This window comes from Coffea arabica, chromosome 5e (assembly GCF_036785885.1).
Source record: "Coffea arabica cultivar ET-39 chromosome 5e, Coffea Arabica ET-39 HiFi, whole genome shotgun sequence".
In the NCBI taxonomy this organism is placed as follows: Eukaryota; Viridiplantae; Streptophyta; class Magnoliopsida; order Gentianales; family Rubiaceae; genus Coffea; species Coffea arabica.
The window spans coordinates 7,920,522-7,932,059 of NC_092318.1; the positions used below are offsets into that span (position 1 = coordinate 7,920,522).

Here is an 11,538-nt window from a genome sequence, read left to right on the forward strand (position 1 = left end):
TGGGCCTTGCTATTTGAAAGTTTTGGTATAAATCACCTACCAAACACATCTTGGATGATTATTAGACCTTGTCTACACCAATGAACCATGTTTGAGGAATTTTCCTTGGCCAAATGCTTGAAAACGGAAAAACGGAAGTCCAAGGCAGATTTGCCTTGGAACTGCTTGGAACTTTAGTGGTTTCGTTAACCATCTTCCTGTACGTATTTTTCTACAAAATTTTACAGAGAAATAGTACATATGTGGTAGCATTAAACTGCTAATTTTGGTGCCATTCCGAGTCCGTTTCGCTGCTCAACTAAACTTCAAATGTTCATGAGTTGAGTTTGGAAAACCCTTGATTAACAAGGAAATTTTAGTAACTTTGAGATACCATATCTTGGTGCTCAAAACCATATCTTGGTGCTCAAAACTCCGACTCTTGATTCGCTTATTATGTCTTAAACTTGGATTGCAACTCTAATAGGCTTCCAATTTTCAGAAATTAGTTCAAATCAAGTGAATTTTGCCGAATTTTCAAAATTGGCCAAAAATCGACCTAAACCTGTCTCTAGTGCCCCAAAACAGCAACTTTGAGCTAAATTTTGAATACTTTCCGTTTGGAATCATGGAAAAGTGTATTCTAGGAACTTTTAGTACTTTGGAAGGAGTTTCCAACGGTATCAAGTTTTCCAATTTTGGACTTGTAACAAATGAGATACGATTTTTCAAAGATCTCATATCAAAACTGAAATTTCCAAAGCTTAAGGGAAATAGAGTTGTTCGAATTCTCCTTTTCCCTCGATATCACTTGAACGTTTTACCCTTGATTTCGAAGGCGAAAACTCGATTTCTCTTGTACTTTTGAAACTCCACTTTTGGTTCTCAATTTATGAATAAATTAGGCTCACTTCCGAAAAATTTTCTCGGATTGTACAAGCGTACACTCATGCATGATAATTGGGATTTATAAATGATAATTCACTATTAATTTGCTCAGGCTCGCACGAGGATCTTCAAGCGGATCCTACGGTGGACATCTGAATTTCAAGTGACATTTCTTCCTTGTTTACTTGGTAAGTGTCAAGTGTGTGAAAACGTGTTAATTGCTTTTGATAATAGAACATTTTAAAAACACTGAGTCGAGTGTGTACTTTATCGCACTCGTTCTCATTTAAGTGAAGTGTACTTGAATTTCGTGATGTGAAATACTTGAAGTACTTGAAGTGACTTGTTAATTGAATTTAAATGAAATGTTTAAGTGATTATTTATGCTATGGCTGCATAAGTTGATCGGAATGAATCTCCTCGACTCAAGTGGTAAGTGGGGGATGCCCAAATCTCACTGGCTAACCTTGGACTCGAGCCAGCATGGGCTTGGTCGGGTTCCTTGGCGAACCATGAGAAAACAAAAGTTTGATCTATTAAGAGATCTTGCTTGGCATACTCGAGCAGTATCGTCTCAAACAAACGACAGGCGGGCCCGATACAGGGGTATGTAAGGTGAAAGGGGACATGATAAGTGAAGTTCTACGGACTAAACCTACCCGATTGACGGAGTGTCAACTCGTGGAGGTTCGTGATCGTGCAAGTGGAAAATAGCTCCTGAGAGCCCCTATATCTTTGAATTGTTTCTGTTTACTTTTCTCGCTCGAATTGTTATTTATTGCAATATTATTGCTCTACTTGTTCAATTGGGATTGTTACTTGAACAACGTGACTGCATGTGTGTTCTTGGCCTCACGAGCGTTTTTGCTCACCCTGTAGATTTGTTTTCCTTAACAGGGAAGGATCTGGAGTGAACCTCGGAGAAACCACTTTTGAATGTACTTTTGTATTAGGGTTTTTCAATGTACTGAATTAGACTCTTGATTATTGTATATGTTGGAATTTGATGTAACCTTTGAGAACTTGATGTAAGGATTGGATACTTGACGTATTTTGGAACTCGTGATGTAAGTTCGAATGTTATTTATGGGAATGACCTCTCTTTCTTACTTATATCATCGTAATGGCTGGTATTTCATTAAGGTTGAACGGGAATTGTCTTGAGCCCTGGTGAGAGTTGGACAGGTGTCCCGCGGGTACCCTTTGGTTCGCCTTAGGGAGAAGTGGGGGCGTCACACAAAGTATTAATTTCTTTTTTTTTTGGTAATCTTATTAATATTGAAAAAAAAAATAAAAAGATGGAGAGAGGGATGGGGAAGGAGAGAGAGCTCAATTCTTTTTTAAAAATTACAAATATAAAGAATTAAATACTTTTATTATTTTAAAATTATTTTACTTTTTTGTTTACCACCAAATTCCAATTCTAATCCCGACAACCTTAAAGTAATCCGATAATGTTAGACTTTTCTTTATTTTCTTTTTTTTTTCAAAATCTAATTTTTTGTCTCCTTCTTTCCTATCTCTTTTTCTTTTCCTAGTATTAATAAGTCTGAAGAAAAGAACTCTTTTATTTTTATGTTTTTTGATCTCTTAAAGTGAAAAAAAAAGGAAAAAAACCATTCCAAATTTTATTTTTAATTATATATAAAAAGGGTAAATATATTTAAAATTTTTTGACTATACTAGTTAGATTAATGATGAGGTAAAATGCCTAGTGTACGTGATTAAAATTTCAAGTCTGCAAAACGACAAGAAAATGAAATACACTACAAATATGTAATATAAAAATTTAGGAAAATATGTGGATACAATCTCTGGAATTTTCTCGAACTTAAAGAGAGTTTTCTTCGATTCTTCTCCTCGAACGCCAATCCAGGGGTTTCGCAGTTTGTTCTTGGATCAATCACCGGTTCCTTCAAATCTTGATAGGGAAGATTTGAAAAATTTGAAAATATTTGAAGGCTCAAGCCTTGCTATATGGAAGACTTGAAGAGCTTAAAGACCCAAACCTTCGTAATTTGGAGCTTCAATACTTAAGCGTATGAGATGCCTCTTGATGTGTGTCCCTTGACTTGGTAGAGAGACCCCTATTTATAGCTATAGTATGAGGTAGAGGTTGAAAACATGTATGTCACTCTACTTGTCTTGCAAGATGTGCAGTCATATTAGGACTGTGTCAATTTAAATATTATCTCTTCATTTTGTATTTACTAATAAAGAGATAATACTAATAAATAATTCCTTGATTAGCCAAACTTGTAGAGACACGTGACGTGGCGCCATTTGGTTGGACAAGCTGTTGCAGTATATAAGAAATATATATGGACTAAACGACTCTAAATATTATCTCTTTAATAAGAAATAAATATTTAGATATCTATCCAAAAATTTCCAAGTCATGTAGATATGATTTAGTTGGTGGAGACATCTCCGCAATTTCAATTGATTGGAATGCCTCAACTTGACACGTGGCAAAATATAATTAGTCATTTAACAACCAATTTTTTCAAGTGTACATGACATATGGCAATATCCAATTGGATAAAAATAAGCCACAAAAATAATTTATAAACCAATGGTAATTTTTGGAATTTAATTAAAATTTCATTGTTTATAAATGCCCCCTCGAAACTTGTTTGTGAATAATAAAAGAAATTAGCGGAGTATTTGAATGAACAAGTTTCGATATATATATATTTTATAACTTCAATTCCAACACCGTTAAAATATTAATTTTCCAACAAAACCCATAAATGAATCACACTTAAGGCTTTTAGAAACTTGATGGCAATGACTTAGTCACGTAAGATGGCCATGCAAGATGCCAGAATAGTCATTGACTCATATCTTTAGTGATCTCAATTTCCAAGATCAAGCCATCTCAATTTCCAAGATCAAGCCATAGCATGCAATATCCTTAAGTCCACCGCCTTGGCCATAAGGTTTGGGTAACCTCTCAAAGCTAGAATTTGGATCCTTGGTAAACTGCTGAATTAAACCCGAAACTCAAAGAGGAGCTCTGTACCAATTGTGAAACATAACCACAACCCATGAATTAACAAATCACACTTGTTCAATTCCACGTTGAATTAAAATTCCTTGTCATTGCAAGTTCTGCAATTACCAATGCAATCCCAAAGAACTTGATAAACCAATTTCGGTTTCGGATGGCAAACAATATGACTGTTTTAACATTCCAAACCAAACAAAAGTAGGCAATGAATTCGGACTCCAAACCAATTTGAAATCCTTAACCACTAGTCTCTTTACGGCTTGTAAAATCCAATCGTAGAAGGATCAAACTCTTTATCAAGAGCCTAAATAGGAAAATATAAATCACAATCCCATATCATAAAGAATTGTTTTTTTTTCCTCCTCACGTCCATCTTCAAATCACACCCGCACCTTAATCCAGGAGATCTATGCACGGCACATTCAGAAGATCAATTGTCATAGAGAACTCCAAGTAGTATTTGAACGGGATATGCATAGTCCAATCTCGATTAACCAAGTTGGAAAGTCCCGAAGCCAGATTCACGTTGGACTTATAATCAACTTCAAACTCATCTTACAGATTCCTTGAATTGAACAACTTAACTCTTCTCGGATTCAAATAACACTTATTATAAATAGTCAAGACCGAAGCCATCAATTCTTCAATGAAAGCTTTTTAAAAACCGACCTTCGTTCCGTTTTTAATTTTCATCATCAAGTTGATGCTACTGCTTATTACTTGCCATTCGCCCCGCTTTGCTGTCTTTTGACTAATAGAAACAATTTGAAACTGGTTATCGCCTTTGCCAAGATACTCACGAACTAGTTGAATTGGAGGTACATATACTATGCTTTGTATGCTCTTCTTTTTTTTTTGCAAGATACTAAGCATCACATGTATCCTCTTCTTTATTGATTTCGCATGAAGCTTCCCATCACAAGAATTGATTATATTATGGCTGTCAGTCATGTCTTAACGTGAATATTTGACATTTAGGTGCCCAAGACTTTTTTTTCAGCACTTAATCATTAAAAGAAACTTTCGGCAATAAACTTTGCGCATTTATTTTGATGTATCCTTTATGTTGTGTGTCTAATATGATAACACCTTTGGCCAACATCACCATGATTGATACTTTTTATATTTGCATGCATTATTCATAGCGATTCTTCGTCCATGATTGTTCTTTGAATACCCATACCTTCGTTAAATTGCTCACTAATAGCCCTTTTTGTCGTGTTTATTTTCGGAACCAGCTTCCAACAACAAATCTCCAAGGGAAAAATTAACCTCGGGGGAACTTGATAAGGGACGACCAGTGAGGTAATTCGGCTATCACAATTTATAAGGGAAAAAAATTCCTTTTGATTGACTTTGAAAAATCTTCACAAAATCTTAGCAACCATGTAAATTAAAGATTATGCTACGCCATTACCACATATTTCATTGACGGACGAACGAGACGAACCTCAATCAAAGAGCTTGTCATTATATGTTCATAAACCAGCAATTGGCACGTTCGCTGAATCTTTTATACCTCTTGAAGGATGCTTTCATCTTGAAGATTAGACTAGTAAGTGGACCAAAGAAGTCGTAGCACCGTCGACTTTCTCCACTACGTCGAGGGAAGAAGTGGTCATATTAAACTCGTCATTTCATAATGGAGATCCAGAAATAGCCAAATTCATGCTTCTGCTCGTGGGGTCAATATTGACAAAACTACATGGAAGATCTCCTCTTCCTTCTTTGGCGAGGCGTGCTTCACTTCCCATTATTGGGAATAGGTCGAGTACATCCTTGGAAGGTATAAAGAGGTGCTCACACGTGCCGGCATATTTGAAGCCGTCTACGCGTCGAGATTCTCCTACGACCGCTGTGAAAATATCTTGCGAGCCTTCTTCAAATATTAGTGTCCCTTGACAAACACACTCCATACGCCCGTTGGGGAGTTGTCCATCACACTTTAGGACTTTTATCGATTTGGTGGCCTTTCCATCGATGGCTCGTTCTTTGATGAAGTTGTTTCTTCAGCGCAGAAACTTTTTACTCGTGATAAAGAAGGGAAGTCACTTCTCCCTGAGAGCTGCAAGCTTCTCTTTTCAGCTTACTACCACCTCTGGATGAATGACCAAGGAGTGTGGATGAAAGATTAGATCCACTTTTGGTTCAAAGGAGAGGCTAGGTATAGGGCTTCTCCGAACAGGGCAAATAGAAGAAAGACCACATCTAAACCGAAAATGACCTATAATCCTTTGAAACGTAGAGCCTCATGACCTTGCTGATACAAAGGATTTCAACATCCCTTTTGATATATTGGATATCCCAGGATTTTTAAGAAAGAAAACCTATATTGCGGCATTCATAGCGTGTTGGATTTGCAAGTTTCTTTTACCAAGCAAAAAGGTTGATCGCATCCGCCCAAGTGTCTTCAAGGTTGCATGCTTAATGGTCACAGAAAAAAGATTTTACCTTGCAATTCCTATGCTTGCGAGTATATATCATGGGTTGAGGGAGATCGTCTATGCCCCTAACCTTGGAGAATGTAGGGTAACTTTTCCAATCCATTACGTCTATGCTTAGATTGGCCAATATTTTAACGTATATTATGAGAATAATCAAGTGAGTAGCCACCACGCGCGCATGACGAGGTTTAGTGGTAAGAAAATGACAATATTTTATGGTAAATCAGAAGTCGAGAAAATCTTCAAAGAAATGAATCCTTTGATGCTTTCCAAACTGTGTTGGATTGAGAATGAAGAAAAAGTGTTGATCAATGATGGATCCTTATCATCAAAGCTCACGAGCTACTTTGTTAGTCAACGCTCTTGCCACTTAATTCTACGTAAGGAGGATGTTTTCGTTATTGAAAAATATAATCCTTGTAGGTTTAGCAGATAATTCGGCTTCTGTCAGGATATTCCAAATAATTTGAAAGAGATCACTCACACTTATACTTTGGGTAAGACTATTCAATTATGGGATTCCTCAGTTCGCACGCAGACGCAATCTCAGATGACTATACCTACACATAGGAAGCATCCATTGATCACCAAAAACTATGATGCCTGGTGGTCAACACGGTCAAATAGCGTCTCTTCAACTTCCTTTAAATTCACGGTTAAGATCCCCCAGCAGTCATCGAAGAAGGGCAAAGTTACTTCTATCAATGAACCGATACATCACAACGGAGCTATAGAGATTGGAACAGGTTTTACTGCATCTACCTTGCAGGAAGGCAAAATAACAGGCACTCGCCTGAAAAGTGTTGTCACAAAAAATAAGCTTTCAAAGAATCCTTAACGGGCTCTCAAAGAGATGAATCTAGAGACTCCAGTAAAGAAGGCGCCATCCACCATTCCAAAATCTTTAACCATGACTTCCATAGGAGAAGATGTTGAAATTGAAATGTTGGATGGTTGCGATTCTATCGAGGCTATTGAAAAGGAAGGAGCTCAAGCCTAGGGCACCGGATCTATCCAAGGAGAAACCCATTCATTGGCAAGCGATAGTAGCAGTCAAGACAGTCATTGGAACCGATCAAAGAAAAGAACATCTTCTGATTTGGAAGAGGTTTCCTTTACACCACCGTCGATTGGAATGTCGCCAGTTAAGGTAATTATCTCTCTATTTTTTCTTTTTTTTTGTAACCTTTTTCCCTTTTTTTTTTCCAGCCCCTATTTCTTAAATTCCGCAAAGAAAATATTGGTACCAATTCACCAATTAAACTTGAAACTGATGGTATGATTTCAAACAAGAAAAGTGACGAAATTATTATCAGCATTCCAAAACAACTTGCCCCCGGTGGAGGTACCTCATCAATGCATAAGAAGGAACTGACTAGTTCACACGAGATCCGAAAAAGGCCTAAGGTAGCATTGGTCTCAGAATTTCATGGGCAAAAATTGATCCAAGCGCATCGAAGGAAATACTTGCAGAGTTTGTGGATGGATTTTCGCGGGCAAATTCTTGACATTCCTATTGAGCTAATCTCTTCTTTAAAATAGTGTGCAGAGAAAATTATTACAGAAATCACAAGGATAGATCCTACCAATGGTTTTCCTTTAAAAGACTACTTGATAGAATTATTTGCCAAGGCAGATGCATATGATATTTTGGCATCTTCATCATGGGAAAAGATAAGTAAGGAAACACATGTAGAATTCATTTCCAAAAAGACCGCCCAACTCGGGAGAGTCAAGGCAAATGAAGAACTAACTTGTCATCTGCAAAACCTTGAAGAAAAGTTGCAATCCATCGAAGACAGGAAGAAAGTCCTGCAACAAGCATTGATTTGAAGAAACAAGGCATGGAAATCAGCTCAACTATCGATCAAAAGTATGAAACTTTTCAAGAGATCCAAACTAAGATAAGTCAAACACATAATAATGACACTTTTCAAGAGATCCAAACTAAGATAAGTCAAACACATAATAAGTTCTCTTCTATTGAAAATACCAGCATCTTGACTGATGATGCAGTGAAGGAACTTGAAGACATGAAATCTGCACTTGAATCATGTAAAATAGCTGTAGTGGATTACAAATTTGACATTTAGTCTTTTCACCATGTCATTCTTTTTTTCTGAAATTTCTTTTATCATTTTTTTTCATGTAATGAAATCTCCTATAAATAGTAAAATGCTTTTCGTTCCTTACCTTCAAATTTTTTTTTAAATACAAGAATTCAAATGTAGCATTTTATAATTTTTTTAAGAAAGAAAAGATTTTTTTTTCAAGGAAAAAGGGTTTGGTTTAGAGTGGTGTAACTGAACTTAGAAATTATCTTCTAAACTGCCTACGTATCTTCAGAGGGAATCAAGTCACATGTAATTCCTGCCATTCACATTTTAAACTCATGCGGGTCAGGAGTATCTATTTATTTACCACCTTAGATTTAGTGAAGTGTTTCAACAATTTAACCACATACTACACTATTGGTGGCTGTCATCCACAGTTTTAGTTCATGCGGGTCAAGAGCATCTATTTGTTTACCACCTTAGATATGGTGAAGTGTTTCAACAGTTTAATCACATACTACACTATTGGTGATTGCCATCTACAGTTTTAGCTCGTGCTGGTTAGGAGTAACATGCTGTTCCGATTATGCATAGTACCTTTTTAGGTATTTGCCGTTGATGGGGCCAACCCTTAATCCGTCCTCAACAACCAACTTGTATGAACCATTTGTATATACTTCTCGAACAACATATGGACCATCCTACTTAGGAGTAAACTTCCTTTGCCCACCATGAGTGAGAATGATCGGTCTCTGAACAGCGATTACTAACTCTCCAATTGGAAAGAGCGAGGTCGAACGTGCTTATTGAATGCTTTTGAAAGGCGGACTTGATAGCACTCAATCCGTTGTTGAGTTTCCAATCTCTTTTCATCGAGTGCTTCTAATTCCTCAAGACGAAGACGAACGTTATCTTCTTCACTGAGACCTTCATGAATCGCGATTCTTAGCGAAAGTATCTGACATTCAAATGGAAGAACAGTTTCAACACCGTAAACAAGTGCGTACGGGGGGGTTCGAAAAGTAGTTCTATATGCCCAAAGAGCTTCTCCAATTCGAAGATGCCAATCCCTTTTTGATTTATCAACGGTTTTCTGCAACAGATTGCATAAGGTCTTGTTGAATGTTTCAGCGAGTCCATTTGCAGCAGCATAGTATATGAAAGAATTGTATTGTTTGAAATGAAACTTTTTGCAAACCTTATTCATTGCTACATTGCAAAAAGGCTTACCATTATCGGTAATGATATAACGTGAAACTCCATGCTGATAAATGATGTGCAAGCGAATGAAATCTACTATATTCTCCTTTTTTAACTCTTTTAGAGGAACTGTTTCAACCCACTTTGAGAAGTAATCTGTCGCCGTCAAAATAAAAATATGTCCACCAGAAGACTTTGGAAACAGTCGAACTATATCCAAATCCCAGGCATCGAACGGCCAAGAAGTCACAGTTGGGTGCAATAGTTTAGGAGGTTGATGGATAAAATTGCCATGGAATTGACAAGTTTGACATCTTCTAGCAAAATCGATAGTCGTTCACCATCGTTGGCCAGTAGTATCTCATTCTCCTAATGCGAAAGTGTAATTTCGAGCCAAATTGATGAGCACCACATACCCTAGAGTGAGCCTCCTCCATTGCTTGCATGGCCTCATCTTCTCCAAGATATCGTAGAAATACTCCATCAAATGATCTTTTGTTACGACCCCACCGTACCCAGAGACGTACCAAAGAATTTAGCGGATCATCTGCCTAACTCGCACCAAGACTTGGTATTTAAAATCGAGAAAATAGACTTCAGGCAAAAGAGAGTTCTATTCACACTATTACGTCTTCAAAAGTTGCATAAAACTACTACATTAAGCCATACACACCACTAGTACAAGAAAGTAAACCCTAAAGAAACTACTAACTATAACAACCAAACAAATATGTATATCTTATTAGTCAACTTACAACAAGTACTAGAACAAAAACAACTATTCTAAAAACAAAAGTCTATACACCTTCCCGAATTATTCCCATGTCGGCCCCTACTAAGAAAAACAAATGAAATAGGGTAAACTATATGTTTAGTGAATAATCGAGATAAAAACGTAAAATCACATTCAAATAAACATGTAAACCAAAATATTTCGCATCAATAATCGAAAATGTAACATCACAATGGTAGGATACAAATGGCTTCAAAACCAGTTCAATTCTCTGAACTTGATTACCCGTTGACATTCCGTCAACCAAAATACTCATAGTCCGTAGAGTTCACTTATTTTCCCGTTCACCTTATCAACTCTCGCTGGCCAATCATCAGTACACAGCAGTTCGAGCAAAAGCAAAATTATTTTACTTTAACAAAGAACAAAATCCCAAGATTAGTATAGAATTGACTTCGACCAAACTCTGGTCTGCTCGAATAATCCGTCTACCATTTGAACAGGGTTGGAATCAAGCCCTGAGATATCCAATCTTTCAACAAAGGATATCTCTCAACAAAGTACTCATCATAATACTTAAGTCATGTAATCATCCCAACAGCACACAGCACAAGGGGTGATACTTAACACAAAACATGTATTCTCACATATTAAATCAAGAACAGAGAATGAGTTTAGGTCGAGTGAGATAAAGTACACTCTCGCCTAAGTATCCATTTAACATATAAAAAATACTTTGACAATTTATTACATAAACAAACCCAATCACTCAACCAAAATAACTAGCACGTAAATCAAGGCAATTTATATGGGTCCACCGACTCCGCCCTGGTCGTCACTGCTTGTGATAGAAGTTATACTCAACTATCAGTCAAACAACCATCACAATGGAAATAAAGACTAAAACGACCAAAGTGGCAAAAACCGTAAAGAAAAGCATGCGCACTTGTTTTAGTTTTGGCAATGAAGCAATTAAAATTTTGGAATTCCCATTTGAGTCGAAAAGACAAGGAAAGCGTATTCCTATTAGTCGTTACTATCATATTTTCAAGGGTACGAGTTTCGGTCAAATTCCAACTTATATATCTCTACAAAAGAAGACTCGAATACCCTAGACAATTCAAGTTCAATTCATCCTCAATTCTTTGCTCAAGTCGCGAGTACATCCACCTAACCCTCAACTGAAAATTTGGACGGCATGCCCTTTCTATTTAGCTATTTTTCGAC

The 11,538-nt window shown here is 36.9% G+C and overlaps 1 protein-coding gene across 1 annotated transcript; it reads right to left on the reverse strand.

Annotated features, from left to right (window-relative positions):
- Window positions 1–9,144: 9,144 nt before the first annotated feature.
- On the reverse strand, window positions 9,145–9,585 carry LOC140006875 (uncharacterized). Its single transcript, XM_072049544.1, has one exon. The coding sequence runs from the start codon at window positions 9,583–9,585 to the stop codon at window positions 9,145–9,147; it is 441 nt and encodes a 146-aa protein (XP_071905645.1).
- Between the last annotated feature and the right edge of the window lie 1,953 nt (window positions 9,586–11,538).

Coding starts and splice junctions, on each gene's coding strand:
- LOC140006875 (XM_072049544.1), bottom strand. CDS start 9,585: ATGAATAAGGTTTGCAAAAAGTTTCATTTCAAACAATACAATTCTTTC.